At 35.1% G+C, this 21276-nt stretch overlaps 2 protein-coding genes across 3 annotated transcripts in view; one reads left to right on the forward strand and one right to left on the reverse strand.

The window, feature by feature from the left end:
• The window catches only part of LOC135844420 (tetratricopeptide repeat protein 21B-like), a 217528-nt gene that overhangs the window by 98749 nt on the left and 97503 nt on the right, over window positions 1-21276 (forward strand). The window contains exon 5 of the mRNA XM_065362622.1: window positions 13819-13913. The gene's annotated coding sequence lies outside the window, so the exon portion shown is untranslated. The remainder of the gene's footprint in view (window positions 1-13818; window positions 13914-21276) is intronic.
• LOC135844423 (cell adhesion molecule 2-like) overlaps window positions 13035-21276 on the reverse strand; it is a 60453-nt gene continuing 52211 nt past the window's right edge. Inside the window, exons 6-7 of one of the 2 annotated variants that reach the window (XM_065362628.1) lie at window positions 13388-13601; window positions 13035-13302 (exon numbers count right to left, since the gene is read on the reverse strand). In XM_065362628.1, coding sequence (XP_065218700.1) covers window positions 13208-13302; window positions 13388-13601 — 309 coding nt within the window. In that variant the 3' untranslated portion in view covers window positions 13035-13207. The remainder of the gene's footprint in view (window positions 13303-13387; window positions 13602-21276) is intronic. The other variant, XM_065362629.1, reaches the window with a different exon arrangement.

Raw genomic sequence — 21276 nt, forward strand, 5'->3', positions numbered from 1 at the left:
CAACGTTAGCAAACCAGAAAATCATCACTCATAAAGTTGTTTTTCAAATATGTACCTACTTGTTCGCATTTATTTCAAGTGTTTTCGAAGAACAACGTTACCTAGTTATGTAGAGAATCAATATTCAAATGATTGTGTTATTTATTTATTTTATATTTTTCAAATTATTGCATGTTTCAATAGCTTTGAATGTTTTCAATTATTTTCAATTTTCATGATATTTAAGTGTGCATTTCTTTGATTCTTATCTACGTACTTTGGTTGGACTTTACTGAAACTAATTCATCAATTGGTAATCGTCAGTGATTTCAATGCCAATTTTACATTTTTATTACACTGCTCTAAAGTTTTATTTGATGTTGATAGTATTTGATCATTTTTAAAAAATTTCATCAAACTGTCTATCTATCATTTGAGGAATTTTTCTTGATTTTTGCAGTGTTTCATTTTTCCTTGTTATTCTAACCAATTTTTTTCACAAAAGTTTGATCCATGTTTCCACTCGTGCATTTTTTTCCTTCATAGGTAGGCACTACTCTGCTATTTCAGGGGAAGGTGGCATTCGCGATTATTTCTAATCGTAAGACATAATAGGTAACCTTTTTTTCTCTGAAATTGACCCCAATTCAAAACCATATCCTCATTATCAAAATGGAAAAAAAATGGAGAGTTACCTCTACCTACAAAACAAACGCGTTGAATCCTTCGTATATACCTAGTGTAAGAAATTACCAACATAGCATAACAACTCGGATGACGTGTAAAAAATATATGTGATATACAACCGTAGTAGCCATTTCAATTTCCGTTTTCAATTATACCGGCCTTTACCCCTCCTCAGGTGTTTTTGCCCTCAATGTGGCTGGCCGTTAAAAATGCTGAATTTGAGAACGTGTGGAAAAAAATAACGAAGGCGACAAAGAAAAATATTTATCTACTTTTCCAATAACAAATGACAGGAAGAAAAAGTGAAAAAGAGTAGCATTTAATAGCCCGTGTTCTAAAGAAAAGCCGGCTTTTCGCGCGACCGAGAGAAAAAAAAGAGGTCGGTGTTTTTTTGGCCCTTCTCTCGCGTCCGGAAAACGGTCCGTCTGATAAGAAACGTCTGCAGGGTAATGAAAGGGAGGGTCGTGATTTATGACATCTGGCCAACATTTCCATTCATTTGGTACTCGGCGTGTACGCGAGCGAGCAGAGGCTACAAACTAGCGAGCAAATCGTCATTTCTTGTTTCCCTTTTGCAAATATGGGCTTTTATTTGTAGGTACGGCAGCGGCATCGGCATGGCCCCGGTAAACGCTTCTCTATTTTTTGCAGGTTTCGCGCCAGCGAGGTGGTTTTCTTTAATGTTTTAGGTGAAATCGTTTTTCATTCGAGACTATCTTTTTTCTTCTTTTTTTTTGCTCGATACTCGACACCTTATAAATTAGAAAAATTCATGCTTCATCTTCTTTTGTACGGTTAATCGTTTTTTTTCTTTTTTTCTTTTTTTTTTTGGTAAGGAATATAGATTTGGATGTGTGTGTGTGTGGTGTATTATTATGTAGTCTTGGCTTTTCATACACATGCATGAGATCAGTTTTGAATAATTTTTGGAAAAAAGTTACTTTTCGCAATTTTTTTGCAAGAAACCACAATTTTTAGCCGTTTTGCTGAAAAGCAAAATTTTTTGTCAATTTTTCATGAGAAACAACACTTTGACAATTTTAGCAAAAACCCAAAAAACTAATCGTTATTGTAAATTTTGGGCAAGAAAGAGAGACTTCTGAGTGATTTTTGAAAAAAATTAGACTTAGGTAGGGCTAAGCAATTTTGATAAAAAGTAAGAATTTGTTGCAATCTTTGCAAAAAAAAGCAATAGTCGGAGAGCCCGCTCAAGGATCAATTGCACCCCCCCCCCCCGTCGATTCACCGGGACAACTTTTTTCTTGAAGAGGGAGTCCTAAGGAAGATTTCTAGCCCTTGTCCTCAAAAAAAAAGTGGCCCTACTTACAAAATGGCGGCCATTTTGATTGACAGGTCAGCCGGAATCGCAGATTTTTCGTTCCAACATACGACTTGGGCAAAATTTTTTAAACCGTACAAAAGTATATCGAAAGAGCAGGCAAAAATTTATCACCTGTCAACATTTCAAGCGCTAAAGTGCCTTTTTCGATTTTTAGTGAATTTTCAAAAATCAAATTTTGGCCAAAAATTTGAAAAAAAATCACAATTTTACCAAATTGACCTAGAAAGCTGAAATTTGGAATACACCCTATTTTCGACATGTTAAATCAATTGGAAACTGTTTCAAACCGTTTTGAGTAGTTCTGGAGCCTCCAGCAGATTTTTAAAACTCGAAATTCCCACAAAATTTCATCAAATGGAGTTGGATAGCCGAACTTTACTCTGCAAACTGATTTCAGTACGCTACGAAGACAACTACAGGGGAATTTCAAGTCGTTTTGGAACATCCAGCGATTTTTTGAAAATTACTGGAGCCTGTAGTAGATTTTTGAAATTTGAAATTTCTTAAAAATTTCATCAAACGGAAATGGAAAGTCAAAATTTATTCTGCAAACTTATTTAAATAGGCTTCGAGGTCGTCTGCTGGTGGTATTCAAGTCGTTTTGGAGCCTCCAGCGACTTTTTGAGAGATCGTATGGTGTTTTTTGGAAAATTGAAATTTCCAAAAAGTAGCTAGAAGCTTCAAAATCATTTAAAACCATTTGAAACCACCACGTAGTCGACTTCATATCGTATTGAAATTAGTTTGCGAAGTAAATTTCAGCTTGCCAACTCCAGTTGGTAAAATGTTGCGGGAATTTCAAGTTTCAAAAATCTACTGGAGGCTCCAGTAATTTTCAAAAAGTCACTGGAGGCTTCAAAATGGGTTCTACGAAAATTCATCCTGCGAAATTCATCTCGCGAAATTCATCCCGCGAAATTCATCCTGTGAAAATTAATATTGCCGAAAATTCATACTGGGGAAAATTAATATTGCGAAATTCATCCTGTGAAAATTAATATTGCTGAAAATTCATACTGGGGAAAATTCATCCCGCGAAATTCATCCTGTGAAAATTAATATTGCCGAAAATTCATACTGGGGAAAATTAATATCGCGAAATTCATCCTGTGAAAATTAATATTGCCGAAAATTAATATCGCGAAATTAATACCTACGTACCCAGGTATCAAGACTTATTTCTAGCTTTTATATTCTACTCGTAAATGAAGTGAATATCTACGCTAACATGTAGTTTTTGAAAATTAATAATGCGGAAAATTCGTATTGGGGAAAATTAATATTGCGAAATTCATATTGTACAAAACTCCTCGGTGCATTGCTCTCTGATAAGAACACACTGCACAAAAATCATGAATGAATTGGAATGAGATCCTATACCTATCAGCTACAAAACTACATGTTAGCGTAGATATTCACTTCATTTACGAGTAGAATATAAAAGCTACAGGGTGGACAGAAATATCGGGTACCCCTAAAAAAGTTTTCTGCTAAATACTTCGGTTGGTCACAGTGAATGATAATAATGGTAGCATATGATTGGTTGTTAGACTGGAGAGATAACATTTCACCAATCATATGCATCTATTTCACGTTGCCAACCTATATTTTTAATGAAAAACTTTCTTAGGGGTACCCGATATTTCTGTCCACCCTGTACGAATAAGTCTTGATACCTGGGTACGTAGGTATTAATTTCGCGATATTAATTTTCCCCAGTATGAATTTTTGGCAATATTAATTTTCACAGGATGAATTTCGCAGGATGAATTTTCCCCAGTATGAATTTTCGGCAATATTAATTTTCACAGGATGAATTTCGCGGGATGAATTTTCCCCAGTATGAATTTTCGGCAATATTAATTTTCACAGGATGAATTTCGCGGGATGAATTTCGCGAGATGAATTTCGCAGGAGGAATTTTCCGGTCACCTTCAAAATGATTTGGACCCACCTGAAATCGTCTTCTGAGGGTGTTGAAATTTGAGTGTGGAGTCAGCTTTCCATCTCCATTTGATGAAATTTTGTGAAAATTTAAAGTTTCAAAAATCTGATGGAGGCCCCAGGAATTTTCAAAAAGTCGCCGGAGGCTCCAAAACGACATAAAATTCGCCTGCAGTACATAGTAGCGCATTGAAATTAGTTTGCAGAATAAATTTCAGCTTTCCAACCCCATTTTGGTGAAATTTTGTGGGAATTTCAAGTTTCAAAAATCTGCTGGAGGCTCCAGAACTGCTCAAAACGGTTTGAAACAGTTTCCAATCGATTTGGCATGTCAAAAATAGAGTGTATCCCAAATTTCAGCTTTATTGGTCAATTTGGTAAAATTTTGATTTTTCCCCTCATTTTTGGCCTACATTTGATTTTCAAAAATTCAACAAAAATCGAAAAACGCACTTTAGCACTTGAAATTTTGACAGGTGATAAATTTTTGCTTGATCTTTCGATCCTGAAAAATGTTGTACAAGTCCTATGTTGGAACGCAAAATCTGCGATTTCGGCTGACCTGTCAATCAAAATGGCCGCCATTTTGTAAGTAGGGCCACTTTTTTTTTGAGTACAAGGTCTAGAAATGTTCCTTAGAACTCCTCCTTTAAGAAAAAAGTTGTCCTGGAGGATCAACGGAGGGGTGCAATAGATCCTTAAGCGGGCTCCCCGACTACCAGTTTTTGGATAATTTTTGGAAAAATGTTGTTTTTTGGAAGTTTTTTTTTATACAAAAAACCATAATTCTTGGCCATTTTGCTAAAATGCAGAATTTTTTGTCAGTTTTTTTATGAAAAACAACACTGACAATTGCAGCAAAAATCCAAGAAACTGATCGTTTTTGGAAATTTTGGGCAAACAGGAGAGACTTCTGAGTGATTTTTGGAAAAAATTAGACTTTAGTAATTTTAATAAAAAGTGAGAATATTTGTCAAAAATTCAAAACTTCGATGTTATAGCAAAAAGCAAAAATTCTTGGTAATCATTGGCAAAAAACTTCACTTTTTTGCAATTTTTGTAAAAAAGGCAAATTTTTGGAAAAAAGTTACTTTTTGGAATTTTTTGCAGAAAAACGACAATTTTTAGTCTTTTTACTAAAACGCAAAATTTGTTGTCAATTTTTGAAAACACAAAAATTGTCGACAATTTCAGCAGAAAACAGAAATTTTTGGCAATAATTGGCGAATAACGACACGTTTTTGCAATTTTTGTGAAAAGAGCAAAAGATTGCATGTTGCCATTGTGATACTTTTTTTTGGCAATTCTTCGAAAAGAAAAAAAATTCGAAAATCATGTCTCTGGTAGTTTTTCTGTTATTTAAGGAATTTTTATATTTTGTCCGAATTTCGCAACTTCATTTAGTATGTTATCAAAGAGTTTCTAAAGTTGAAAAAAAAATTATCATAAATATATTAGCAGCTATTTTAAATTTATTAAATTTTTCAAACACTCGTCAAAAGTTCAAAGATTAAGTGAGAAAAATATTCTTAAAATTTCTCCACTAGATATATGTAGGTATAAAATACATACTTACAAAGAGCTAACTTAACGAAGACTCAAATTCTAGCGACGATGAAGGCAGCTAATTTAAAATCTGGCGTTAGTACGTACCTACGTACGAAAAATCTAGCAAAACGATGGCAACAATTTAACCCATACGAGGGAGAAAAAAGTGTAAGTAAACGGCGAGATAACGAAATGACTCCTTATACACACCGCAATCGCAGTCAAAATATGTGTAGGGAAAACTAGGTACATATATAGCATAGCGTACGCGAGAGTACGAGAGAAAAAGTACATAGACAGAGAGAGAAAGAGTAGAAATGGAAAACAGGAAAAATACTACGAAGATAATATAAAAAGAAAACGTGTACAGCGAAGAAAAATACATCAACTATACGCCTTCTTTCAATAAGATATTGTTGTCAAGGAAAGCTATACTGTCGGTAAGGTAACACCATTTCTTTTAAAAGACAAAACGTATTTTGCAAAAAGCGTCGAACCCCAACAGACCTCTCAACCCCCGCCACAGTTAAAAGATAATGAGATATCTCGGCAGATATGTGCTTATTTTAACAAATCACCTCTTGGTACTTGAAACGAGTTTCCTCATCCATTCAAGATAAATAGAAAGCAAGCTGTTTTCCAAGATTGCGTTCTTTTCCAAAACATCAACACCGTTTTTGTCATCAATCACCGATGGTAGTTTGTTTTGTTAACTTGATGACTCGAAAAAGCTATATATTTTAGATTGAAACCCGATTTGGCTGTGCTGATTCTTGGCGCCCTATCGTCGCTACCTATCAATCGTAATTTAATTTTATAATCTGCCACAATTCTTTCATATCTCTTTAAGCTCGATACACGTTTCTACAAATGTAAATTTGTCAAGTAATCGAACACCTTTACAGAGCGATCTTTGTTACCTAATATCTCGTACAAAGGTCGATATACTTTGAAAATATATTCAAAACTAGATACACTAAGCGACCGCTGATTACGTCCGAGACAAGCAAATAACATGTAAAGTGAAATGAAACACTTTATAAAGGCAGCCAACTTCGCATCTACTACGACGACGACGAGTGTGCAAAAGCCCTCGAAATCCCGATCCTTTTGAGAGGAGATTTTTTTCCACAACGTTCGAGCCCTTTTTCTGTATTCTTTTAAACATTAACATTAGAATACACACAATACTTATTCTACCTATACTTTTTCTCGACTGGTAAAAACCAAAAGGTGAAAGTATTTAATCAACGTTTAACCTATGGCTTTGTTCGCGCCGATTCTTCTTGTGCGCCCACACTCGACTGTACCATTTACCTACGATTTCAATTTACATTTCAAACCGTTTTCGAAAAAGTCTGTGAAATCCGTATAGCTTAGAGTAAAATTTACTGGAGACCCTTTGCGATATCGAGTTTGATTTTGCACCAATTCTCATAATACATTTTGTGTATGTGTTTGAATAAATGAAAGCAGACTTGATAATTTTTGACTTCGGATAATTTAAAAATTTTACTGGGCATATGGTTCTTATTTACCCATTTGGAACTGTTAGCTTTTAAAAGAGCCATCGAAACATTACACGTTGAACATTTTAAACTGCCAACTATGACATTTCAGCATCAATTTCATTGATGCTCGTGTCAAAAAATAACCTACAAAAAGTATCTATATCTCAGACCACACCATAGCATCACACACGATACGATATGGATGTATAAAATACACATAGACATACGTTGAACGCACTTTACGACAACATCGCTTAGCCGGAAAATCACTCGTGGTGAAAAACCCCTGAGCTGCGTACGATTGAAGTGAAGCTGAGGTAACGTCTTTCGTTCGGTTCGGATCGGCCTTGTGAAATATAAACTCGTGTATCGTTCTCACGTAGGTACGTGGTTTTTCACGCCATCAAAAGCTTATGAGAAGTTTTTTATTTGAAAAGAAAGATTAAATTTCACATAGAAACTATGGTGGAAAATCTTGATCGATTTTTTTTTCTCGTCAAAGTACACAACGAGGAAGATTTTAAATTTGTACACATATCTATAGCTCGATGGTAACCTAACGCATGTACGTGATACTGAGGACAATTTTTAAAAAAGCAAAGAGTAAATATGGTGTCCTGGAGAAATTCCCATTATTTTCGAGTCATCTTCTCAGTTCACGAAACCTTTTTGTTTTTTTCCGCAGTTTATTTGAAAATTAAACAATACTCGTGAAGACTGTGGCGAGTATCTTTACTTCGAAATTACCATCATTCCATCTACTTATACGTTTCTCATTTTAATGAGGCAATAATTTCAATACATTAGGAAATCCTTCCATGTTAATTTCAGTCCAATGATTTCAATGATTTGCCTACTCGTAATTTTTTTTACAGATATGAAAACAGCCTTTAAAGGAAGCATAATAACACCAATTTTGAAATTCGTCAATAATGGAAAAAATTTTTTGAATTTTAAAGAAAATCAAAAAAAGTTTCAGATTTTGATTTTTGTTGTACATTTTTGTACACTTGACCTCGCTTGGCTTCAGAAATCCACACAAACTTTTGAAAAGAAATGCTCAATTTACGATTTGAGTAATGACTAGAATTCAATTTTTTTCCCCCAAACTTCACAATCGAATTTAGTCTGACTTATTACTTGACAATTTTTGAAAGCCATTTTGTTCTTCTCCCAGACGTTACAAGATTGACCGAATTTTTCAATAATTGGACAATCGTTTATACATAAAGATTTTTCTAAAGAATTCTGAACATGCTCGACACTTTCATCAATCGACTCGAGAGTTTGAAAACGGAATGTAAACCAAATATCAAATTTCTATTTCATAGTCGGGAGACAGTATAGGATTTTACGTACCAAATGTTTTCAACCGGGTTTTTCGAAAGTGAGGAGTAAAATGAGAATGAATTCTACTCATGAAAAGAAAATCCTGAATAATGGGTAAGTATGTTATGTATTTGCAACAAAGATTGATGAAATCACCGAGAAATCATTTTTTAAAAAAATTGACGGAAAAATTCCTTAACGAAAAAATTTGAAAAGATGACTGAAATTGGTTCAGAAATCACTAAAAAAAAATAGTGGAAAATTACCAGAAAAAATCAGTGAAAAAATGATTGAAACGCGTAATATTTGGATAAATTAATTGATGAAACAATGGAAAAATTACTGAAAGAAATTAATAGAAAATTAGTGAGAAATCATTAGAAAATTGTTGAAAGAAATTACAAGACGATTACAAGATGATCCCCACAAAATTCCTATAAAAATTTTTAGAGAATGGGCAAGTTTTAAAAACAGCCAGAAAATTAATTCAGAAATGGTTTACAAATGGAAATTATAGAGACAAATATTATTACATTGTACCTACCTATTGGAATTATTGTCTCATTAAAATGAGAAACGCAGAGGATGGAAGGAGGGAGAGTTTCAAAACTTGGTGTTTAATTTTCAAGCCATCTACTCTGGGAAGGTTATGATTTTTATTCAAACTAATTGCCTCAAAAAATGTTTGTCAGTTTCCTGGTTTCTAATTATGTAGTTGCATGTCGTTGCATGCAGGAATCACGTGCAGTTGCGGGTAATATGTCCCGCCTTCTGAAGACAAATTGGTCAAACATGCACTTTTGAACTGGCATTCCTAGAATTTTGTGTTAACTACTTGAAATAGTCGCGAAGGAAACAATATGTACTTACTTAAGCATCAACTGTGAACCACCATCTACTGTGCAAGAAAGTACATATATGAAGTCACCCAGGATCAAAATTTCACCACTATCATCAAATCTATGCTCAGTAACAGGATGTATTGTGTCACCAACATGAGAGAGTCCAAGTAGATGGAGAAAGCAAAAAAAATGAGCTGCCACAGGGGAGTGTTCTCACCCAGTCCTATTCAACATATGTGATCCTCTCCAACAAAACTGACCATTTTGAAAAAAAAAAGTTACCAAAATTATGATGTTTAAAATGAATTATTGTGAGGGTTAAAAGATCAGATTTTTTAAAAATTTTGTCGAAATGGTCGTTTTCGTCAGAGCAGGTCACATTAGGTATACACAAATGGCCAGCCAATCGTAGACCAGACTAGACACTTGGTGTATGCAGATTACCTGGCATCAACTGTGCGGGGGGTTGCACACATAGAAGTACAAGAAATGTCTAGAGACCTAGACAATACCCTCAGACCAAATCCATCCAAAACTCAAGTATGTAGCTTCCATCTGAAGAATGCAAAGGCAAAGTGCACATTGAAGCTAGTATGGGGAGGAGTGCAGCTGGAGAACTGTGAAAATCCCAAGTACCTAGGTTTCACTCCAGACTGAACCTTCACACTCAGTTTAGGTGAAAATCTGCCCTTACATGACATAAAAACACAGGCAGGAATTCCTGCACTTTATGCCAATACATATCTGCCCATTAATCAGCGTGTATTTGGTTTTTCTGTCCCTAAGCGTAAGAATCTGCCATTGCTGTTAGTTCATGAAAATTTTTTTGGCTCAGCCAGGAATCAAAATCCGGTCTCCGGATTGCAGAGTGAGAACTCTCATATCCTAACCATCAGGACAGATGATATCAAGAGAATTAATATTTATATACCTACTAAGCTAAAACACACGCGTAAAATACCACATTTACTCACATTTTTCAGAGAGTATGCAAATAAATACAATACAAAACATTCTCTTAGCATATTTTGTAGCTGGTTTCTTTTTTCAACATGCAGAAATATGCCACTTAATTTAAAATTGTAGTGGCCTTACCCGACAAAAATATGCTACAAAATATTCTTGTAGCGTGCATTCAAGTACAAAATGCCAATTAAACTGCTCTTTAAGGCGTTTTTATTGGCAGAAGGGCAGGTTTTCACCCAACTGGGACATATGAGAGCACAATGACAAAAATGAAGGTGGAAGCAAGAAATAACTTACTGCAGGAACTGGTATCAACTAGTTGGGGAGCAAACCAAAGACATTGAGGACAATAGCCATGACACTGGGCTACTCTACAGCAGAGTATGGATGTGCTGCCTGGGGCAGTGGGGCCAATCAGCGCATGTGAAGAAGCTCGGCATTGCTCTCAACAACACCATGAGAATTGTGTCTGGCTGCTTCAGACCAACCAGTGTTAAACACCAACCAAGAATATGTGGCATCACACCTCATGGGATAAGACAGTGTGTGGCGGCTGATGTGGAGAGGACAAAAAAAGAACAAGACCCCCACCATTTTATGTTCAACCAAAAAAAGGTGACTCCAACTTCCAAGGCTGAATTCCAGGAAGAGTTTCATGAGGGAGACACGTATGATGAATGTAGACATGGTAGAGGGGAGAGAGAAAAGATGGTCGGATCTGGACTCTGGAGAAGGCCACATGTAGTGAGAACTTGGCAAATGGACATGAACTACCATATGTAGAGTGCCTCACTCTGAACCAGATCCGAGCTGGATGAGCCATTGCACCAGGACAGCAGTAAACCTTACTACATAGATGGGGCATACAGGATGATGTGAAATGTCCGGATTGCGGGCAAAGACAGAATGATGACCACCTCTTCATATGTGGCAGAAGCACTGCATTCACTAGAGAGGAGCTGTGGGGAGAAACAAACCACCGCACTAAAGACCTGGAGCAGAGATGGAAGGGAAGAATTTGAGGAAATCCGATTGTCGTAGACACGAGAAGAAGAAGACCAACCAAAGTCATCAGTTCTAAAGTTTACCTATTTTTGTGTCTCTGGAGTGATTTGAAATTTCTAGAAATATTTGAAAACTTGATGGGGGCCCCAAAAAGGTTCCAATGTGTGGAAGTTAAATTACGGTAATTATTCACATTTAGTTAGTTCAAATTCACTCAAAAAAATTTATCGTTGTTTAAAACATATTACCTAAATATTTTTAAAATTTTCAATGATTCGTCAAAATTCCAAAAATGAATTTTAGGACCCCAAACTTCGATTGCGAGGGTTTCAGAACATGGTTTTTCAATCTAGCTTGGTTTAGTTCAAATCGGAGAGTTGCAGTTCAAAACGTTTTTTAGTCTGTTTTGAAAATTTTGTTTGATAAGCTACTTCAATTTTTTCACATTTTGCAAAATAAAGAGGCTCATCGCCACCACTCCTTTTTCATTGAGCTGAGGGAGGTTTTAAATTCCATGGTGTGATTTTCTCATCTGAGATAACAACTGATTGGAGAATCGGAGTGAAAAAAAATCCATATCGATGACGAAAAATTCTTCTAAATACGTAGGTACCTCATTTTATACTTGAAAACAAAATTCCTCTCATAAATACTCCTTTTACCTATTTACGTGGTACAAATACCTACCTTCGTTTACAAGTTGCTTGAGCTTATAATCCATAATTTTTCACGTCTTCTTCGACATCTGCGTCTTAATCCACCAACTCGAACATCTGAAACTCTGGAAGAGAATTTCTACGTATGTTAAAACTGGCGGGAAAAAGTTGGCTATCATATTTCGTCAAATTTTATTACACATCCACGTAGAATTTCCTCTCACGAACGAGTACTTATAGCTACCTATAGGTACCTATACTTAGTAAAAATCTTCTAAACATTTCTCGTTTCCAGATTTTTCAATATTTTCGGCGGTAAAAAGAATTAAATTCAAGTTGGAATATATGCAACTTTGGATGAAAAATTTATTCCAACGAAAGTACGACGAAGTATAACTTTACAGACACGGTATATATCCAGATCCACCATATACGATCATATATATCTACTTTAAAAGCAATCGTATATATTATATTTGACAATAGAGAATAAATAATACGCAACGTAGCACACACATCGCAGTTCGCAGCATCGTGCACCAAAAAACCAAATAAGAGCGAAGACCACGTTCCACGTACGATTATTAGAAATTTGAAAGTTTAATTTCGAAAATTTTGCCATTGCCTCATCGAAGCTGTGCGAATGATGGGTAATGATGCGAAAAGCTCTCGCTACGCGGTGCCGGAAGACAACAAGTGATTCCTCTTGAACATGGAAAATTTCACGTTGAAAATAATATTCATCGCGTATACTGCGACTCGACTCGTTCGCATACATCTAAGTGTATAGCACGAGCAAGATACGGTAAAATATTGCGCGAAGCGTTAAACAAGTGAATCGTATTATAACATACGCCATGCTCGATATTGGCACGGCGTTTCACGACGATGAAGCCAGCAAAATTGAGCAAATAAGGAAAAAGATAGTCGCGTTTTAAAGATGTTACGAGCTTGTCAAATTGAGAAATATTATATCTTAAGGGTATACTTTATATCCGCCAAAAAAATTACACGCGAAATGAAGACGAACAAAAAATTCTCCTCGCATACGAAAGACAATGCCTCGTCGTCTTTTAAAATCAAATCACTCGAAAAACGCTCTGTATTCTGGTAATTTACATCTTTAGGTACTCGTGCCATCGTCGTTCGTTCGCTCGACCACCAACGGTGAAAATAATATATTGAAACAAATTCCATTCCTCTGGCGGGTGAAATAAATTTACACATTTTTTTTTTGTTTTTATACAAAGACAAGGAAGATATGGTTTATTTACAGCGTATTAGGTACTTAAATAACAAACGATTTTTATAAAAATTACAACTTAATTTCTCAGAAAATAATTAGGTATTTAAAACGTAGTAAATGAAAAATGGGGCAAAAAAATCCGTTTATAAAAATCATATTCGCGCTAAGATTACTGTAACAATCCAAGGAAATGCTGAAAGCGTATGTTGAGTTGCCATACTTCTCACTGAAACCATAAAGTTATACACTTGTTGATTTACCAAAGAGTTCAACTTTGCTGTGAGATGCTTTTGTATACGTAAGATAGGTATTTAAACTGGGTTAAAACTTACCGAGTAACATCGCCTCTCTGTTGTCTATCTTTTGAAATATACTTTCTTTATTACCCTGCCATAATAATGGTGATACCGTGGCCACGCAGCGAACTCGTAAACTACCTTCGATAAAATGCTCGCTTATGAGACGCATCCGAAGACCTAACAGCGATGAAACCAAACCGTGATTATGACTTTGTAACGGATATCGTAGCAAATTTGAATCCGATGCCTGCAAAAAAAAAGGAGGAAAAAAATACTTAATCTCGAGGCTCGAAAAATATTCTTATATTCGCGTGTAATTTAACCCTCAAGTCTAGAGATAAAATTACACATTGTATTTTCGCAGTGCTTGGTACAATATTGTGTACCTAAATAAAATTATATGCTGCTAAGATTTATAATTTGAGACGTTTCGAGATGTTTTAATATTCTAATTATGTTTGCAGGTTCATTCATTTATGGTCTTTTGACTTATGGTTGACATTTTCTTTTTCTTGGAAGAGAGCAGCTACGAGTAATGGAATTTATTCGATCACAAAGGGTAAGTCATTGTCATTATTTTCAGTTTAGTGTTCGTGTAAAGATTTTCGTAATAGTACCGTAAGTATGCATTGTACAAATGTACGTTGACCGTAGGTAAATTACGCTTTAAATTCTATTCAAGGAAAATATTGCTTAAACTTAAATTCGTCGAAGTTTTCGTATTGTTCGTTCGGTAATATGTGGCTGCGCCAGAATGTAAATATCGCTGGTTAGCAGTAATTTTATAAAGTAAAAATGTTGAACTTATTTTTGTTTTGAAATAGACATTATTGGTATTACGTCACAATGAGGCATAATGGTTCTTGCTGAGCGCTGATTGGCTGGTTGGTTTGTGGCGCAAAATTACGTCTAATTAATCAAATATCTCAGTAATTACTGAGAATAATTAAAAAGTAATTAGATATTTGAAATCTACGCATCTGAAAACATACATGAGAAGTTCAAAAATGAATAAAGTGGAAATTCTCGCGAAATGAATCGTTTATCAGTTTCGCGAATTGTGCTCTCTGTTTACAATGATAAAAACCAGAATTCCTAACACTGATAAACGATTCATTTCGCGAGAATTTCCACTTTATTCATTTTTGAACTTCTCATGTATGTTTTCAGATGCGTAGATTTCAAATATCTAATTACTTTTTAATTATTCTCAGTAATTACTGAGATATTTGATTAATTAGACGTAATTTTGCGCCAACTTGACTGATAATTTAATAACAAACCAACCAGCCAATCAGCGCACAGCAAGAACCATTCAGCCTCATTGTGACGTAATACCAATAATGTCTATAAGTTCATTACTCCGAAAATATTTGATGCGTTAACAACGTTATTTTTGTTATTGTTATTGATTTTTCTCCGATGACAATTTATTGTCAATTTTTTATTTAATGTTAGAAATTTTTCATTTGAATAAATTTCAATTTATCGAAGTATAAAAGTCGATCCACGTTATTTATCTGTGATGAGCGGATATGCCCTGACCGCCTACGCGTTGCTTAATGTAATTTCCCCTCAACGCAGTTTTATGATCTTGCCGGCCTTAGGCAAGATTATGCGAATCTTACTGTAGGGGCGTGATCAAGGCTATCGTGCGACAATTCTGTCGAAGCAGAGGCTAAGCTCCTGCTTCGTATTCTCTAGAAAAATCAGTCTGTTCGAGTACTTAGTCCGCGGTAGTTTCTCATCAGCTCACCTAACCAGCTAAATAGATGACCAGGGAGCCCTGCCTAGGCTCTCTGGAAGTCAAACATTGAAGTACCCATCTCTGGATGGTGATTTTGTACTTATAACGTGTCCGTCGTTAATTTCCTGCGTACGGGCATGGTACTATTTTATATAACGCGATCGTCGTTAATTTCCCGCGTACGATTGTGGTACTTTTTTAGTCACTGGTATTGATTTATCCGGAAATCATACCTTTGTCTCTACAAAAATGGATCTCCGACCCAGACCTGCCGAAGCGACTATTATTGGGGTCGCCAGGGAGAGGCAGGCAATGTGAACATGCAAAACAGAAGTGTACTCAGACCAACCTAGGTAATCGTGTATCCTTTTATTCAGGGTTACGTGCACCCTTAATTTATCTAGTTACGTTAAAATTATATCTAGCGTAATTGTATTAATTGGTAGATGACGATGTGTTAATCATTTACCAATTGATCTATTTGTACCTAAGAAGCTGTTGTAATTCGCCTATATGTGTACTTTAATTTATCCCCTAAACCAATCTTCCGAGCCTAGCTTGCTAGCTCGCGTGCGTTGTACTTTGCCGCCTAATCTTGGCCGGTTAGGCATGCCATTGTATCGTCATGGCAAAACAGAATAATTTACGTTTTGACCCTTTGTAAATTATTTGGTATAATCTGCTCATTTTTGTATATATTTCTTGATTAAAATAATTGTACATAAATGCTCCTTTCGTTATCATTTCATTGAACCCTAAAAGGTAACTAAAGGATTGTTCTTAAGTGAATAGTGTAGTTTGATTGACTAAAGTCTCTCCATCTTGAGCTAAGCAGGCGTCTAAGAAAGATTTTCTCTCTTAACGAATATTTCTTAGAATTAGCCTAACACAAAATTATAGGAATTTCTCTCATACTCGATAAATATCACAATCACTACCATAACTAGTCTATCTCCCCTATACTATTACATATCCGCCTCTGGAATGACGATTGAAGTTATTTTCACGTCATTAATAAGAGTTCGATTCTCTTCAGAAAACTTATTGATATTATGCTGAAAGGATTTATTACGATCATTTTCCCGAAAGTATAGAAATCTACTTGGTCACCCACTCTTGGAATTTTAGCTTCCCTATCGAAAAGTTGAGGGTCTCGAAGGGATTTGAAAATTTCAAAATGGCTTCCCACACTTCAAAAAATGATATCAATTTACAGATTAAGGAAAGGACATGCAGGGGTCGTAAGTAATTTGACGATATCAACAAGTGAAAAATTTGCAAAAATATGTACTGTTTTGTTCTTTTCCCCTGTGGCTACTTTGCTTTTTAGCGTCACAGTTACAAATCGTTTTCTTTTGCTAAAATTGTCAGTCTCGTTTTTTTTTTTTTTGTCAAAAATTGCCAAAAAGTTTGATTTATTGTCAAAAATTTCCAAAATTTCAGAAGGTCTCGTCTTTTTTTCCAAAAATTGTGAAAAAGTCTTGCATTGTTATCAAAAACTGCCAAAAAGCGTTATTTTTCGCTAAAATCTTCAAAGTCTCACTTTTTGTAAAAATTGAATAAAATTGGTAAAAAGTTTCGCTCGTTCTTGACCTAAAATTGCTGAAAAATTCTAATTTTTTTCTACCAAAAATTGCCAAAAAAATCCATCTTTTTTACTAAATATTGCCAAAAAGTCTCATTTCTTGCCAAAAATTGCTGAGAATTGTGGCTTTATTTTTGGAAAAAATTTTAGGCCATCTCACTTTTTTTCCATTGTCTAAAAGTTTCGCTTTTCTGACAAAAAGTTGTGAAAGAGTCTCGGGTTTTTACCGAAAACTGCCAAAAAATCCTACATTTTAATAAACTTTTTAATGTCTCGCTTTTTCCAAAAATTGAGAAAAATGCTCGTTTTTTACCAAAATTACTAAAAAGTTTCACTTCCTTACCTAAAATTGTCACAAATTTTACACTTTTCGGCCAAAAATTGCCAAAATGTGTTTCTTTTTTGCTTAAAATTTGCGAAAACAAAGTCTCATTTCTTGCCTAAAATACCTGAAAATGTTGCTTTTTTGCAAAAAATTTCAGAAAATTATGCTTTTTTCCAAAAATTGTCTCCTTTTTCTAATCATAAAAAGTTGGATTTTTTGCTAAAATCTTGACCTCGCTTTGTAAAAATTGCCAGAAAAATAATTATTAAAAAATCGTTCACTTCTGTACCTAAAATTGTTGAATTTTCACTTTTTATCCAAAAATTTCTAAAAATTGTTACGTCTTGTTTTTTTGCCGAAAATTTGTGAAAATTGTTGCTTTTTTGCAAAGGAATTCAAGTTTCGTTGTTTCACCAAAAACTGACAAGAAGATTTCCTTTTTGCTGAAATCTGCAAAACCTTGCTTTTTGTAACAATTTATCAAAATTCTCGCTTTTTATCAAAAAATGTTATACTTACTTCTTTACCTGAAATCTTTAAAAACGTTGGTTTTTCAACCAAAAATTATATATACCAAAAATTTTCTCTTTTTTGGTAAAAATTGTCTAAAAGTTTTACTGTTTGCCAAAAATTTATAAAAAGCCTTGCTTTTTACTCCAAAAAGTTTCACTTCTTTCCATCAGAAGTTTCGATTTTTCACCAGAAATTGACAAAACAAACTCATGTCTTGCACTAAAGTATCATTTTTTCAAAAATTTCCCAAAAAGGTTTTCTTTTCTGCAGGAATTTGCCATAAATCCCTGCCTTTCGCTAAAATTGTCAAAAAGTCTCGATTTTTCATTGAACAGTCTCACTTTTTTTGACAGAATTACAAAAAAAGTATCATTTTTTTTGCGAATAAAAGTATACCTAAAATGGATGAAAAAGTTGGGTACTAAAACATCACTAAAATTTTGTTTGTTATAAAAAATTCATCAAAAATTCTGAAAAAATCGTCCATAAAAATTTATTAAAAAATTAGAAAACTTGAATTTTCAATTTTTAGGCAATACAGCGAGACTTTTGGTTATTTTCGACCTGCAAAATCGTTTGGAAATGGTTTCGAACCGTTTTGAGCAGTTCTGGAGACTCCAGCAGATTTTTGAAACTCGAAATTCTCACAAAATTTCATCAAATGGAGTTGGAAAGCCGAACCAGCGACTTTTTGAAAATTACTGGAGCCTCCAGCAGATTTTTGAAACTTGAAATTTCCCAAAATTCTATCAAACGGAGATGGAATGCTGAAATTTACTCTGCACTACAAAGTTAACACCCTCTGAAGACGACTTCAGGTGGCTTCAAGCCATTTTGGAGCCTCCAGCGACTTTTTGAAAATTACTGGAGTCTCCATCAGATTTTTGAAACTTGAAATTTCCTCAACATTTTATCAAATGGAGTTGGCAGGCTGAAATTTACTTCTCAGACTAATTTCAATACGATATGAAGTTGACTGCATGGTAGTAGCAAATGGTTTTGAAGCTTCCAGCTACTTTTTGGAGATTTCAATTTTCCAAAAAATGCCACATAACTTTTCAAAAAGTCGCTGAAGACTTCAAAATGACTTGAAATCCACCTGCAGTCGATTTCATAGCGTATTGAATATAGTTTGCAAAATGAATTTCAGCTTTTCAAATCCATTTTATGAAATTTTGTATGGGAATTTCGAGTTTCAAATATCTGCTGGAGGCTCCAGAACTGCTCAAAACGGTTTGAAACAGTTTCCAATCGATTTGACAGGTCGAAAATAAGGTATATCTCAAATTTCAGCTTTCTAGGTCAATTTGGTAAAATTTTGATTTTTTCCCAAATTTTTGGCCAAAATTTGATTTTTGAAAATTCACCAAAAATCGAAAAAGGCACTTTAGCACTCGAAATTTTGACAGGTGATGAATTTTTGCCTGCTCTTTCGATATACCTTCGTACGGTTTAAAAAATTTTGCCCAAGTCATATGTTGGAACGAAAAATCTGCGATTCCGGCTGACCTGTTAATCAAAATGGCCGCCATTTTGTAAGTAGGGCCACCTTTTTTTTGAGGACAAGGGCTAGAAATGTTCCTTAGGACTCCCTCTTTAAGAAAAAAATTGTCCCGGTGGATCGACGGGGAGGGGGTGGGTGCAATAGATCCGTATGTGGGCTCCCCGACTAATACATAATATTTTTGAGCTTTTTTTTCCTCAACTACCCCTACCTTTTGCTTTTAAAAACATATCCACGCGCTAAGAAATAAATTCTAATTATAACCCAGCTTTTTAAACCCCCTCAAAAAACACCACAAACCGTAAATTTTTTCTCTCTAAAAAAAAATGTATAAAATTTAAAAACATCGTACATGTTTTTTTACGCCGCGAAATTGTACTTTTCGTAATACCCAAGATGACTGGTACAACATTTGAAATTTAAATACATACGAACCGAGAACAACAACACATCGTGCATACTCGTACTCGTACACAACAAAACGCTATAAAGTCGCCGTGTCAAAAAGAATGGCAAAAGCAAAGGCAAAAAAAAACTGAAACTAAAAAGTCAAGTCTCGTTAACGAGCACTTGGTGCCATTTGTAAGTATAACTCTACGAGTGCGTATAGAGGAAAAAACACCCTCACACGTATAAAAATTACACGACCTTTCCGGCTAATTACTGCTAAAGCTGGCCGGAAAAAGTGCAGATATTTTTAATGTGGCCATGTATAACTTTTGCACATATGGGATACAACAATATAATGTAGGTACACTAAGTTAATAATTTGCTCTACCGAAATACTAATATATCACACCTCAGCTTTTTCTAAGTATGATAAATATTCAAGAATACACTAACGTGTGTGTGTGTGTGTGTATGCAAAACGTGAGATATTGCAGGGTATTCGCGGGAGGAAAGGGGAATTAAAGCAGAAAAAAAAATAGAAGGAAAACCCGTCACAAAGTTAGTACTAGTACTCGTATAATAGTTTTCACGATGATACACACGAATACGTTTAATGCACTCTAGGCCAACATGAACCGTTTTTTATTACGCTTTAAATAAAATTTATAACCTTTTTGCTCCCCTCAGCCGGGGACGTTTTTGAAACCTTGACTAGTTTTAACGTCAACTTGGTACTTAATATAAAAATGCTGGCGAGTTATACAACAATACATTTTTCAAAAGTCTACGCCATCGCCATCGTTGTATATAAATTCTCCAAGTACTTATGGTAGTACTCGCGTATACCTAGCGAGTAATGTAGGTATAGACGAGAAGTCGAGTAGAGGGACTTTAACCATATACACATATAGCACATCACAACGTAATACTCGAGGTTGCATTACATAGATTAAAATTTAACCAAAAACTTACATATCGAAGGCGATTCGCGTACACCGGTTAATATCATTAATGACTCCGGGGTCGTGGAACTTAGACAATAAGCAATTTTAAATACAGATCCGCTGCTGTACTCGTAGCACAACTCTAGCGCAGTAAATTACATTCTCTAATACATATTTCGCATTAACTTGCAAATTTATAAATGACTTCGGCTTCTTTTGAAAAACCTCTAGTCGACTCTCTTTCATATCGAACGAGAGGACGCCCTCTCGACGAGACCGTAACAACGAGCCCGAAATTAAGTGCTCTTCTGCTTTATCTTACCCCTGAATTGCTGGCTCGGTGGTACGTATATAAGAATTTGCATGAAATGTACCCCAAAAACAGTTGGAGATTAAGATTATTGTAAATAGTCGCCCACTTATCGAGCACCAATTGAGGTAATAGAAATTAAAACACTCGAATATACTCGTACATGTCAATCTACATAATACCCCTCTCTTACCTTTGTATGTAGGTATAGCCGGCTTATCGTATATTTGCGGAAGCTTAGGCAGTTAACTAACTAAATTACAAATTAATTAGCGAATTAACGGATCATCATTTCGTCATTTTATAGAGGTTCGCAGGATGTGTGCGAATTGCCTTCGCGATTGCACGAGCGAAGAGCCGAAATTAGCCAGGTAACTTGTCTAAATTAGGCGTGATGAAAGTTTCGAAACGATTTGAAGGGAGGTTTTCAAACGGATTTCTCGAGGGTTGTTTGATGCTTGGATAAGTAGGATACTACTGTACGTGGGAAGCGACTTTTGAATTGCCAATATCAAATACTCGTACGCTTTAATGTGCGAGATGTTTATTTGATCATATTGCTGGTACCTATTCGTTTTATTTCATACGAAAGTTGATGGTATGG

This window comes from Planococcus citri, chromosome 4, assembly GCF_950023065.1.
Source record: "Planococcus citri chromosome 4, ihPlaCitr1.1, whole genome shotgun sequence".
Lineage (NCBI taxonomy): Eukaryota > Metazoa > Arthropoda > Insecta > Hemiptera > Pseudococcidae > Planococcus > Planococcus citri.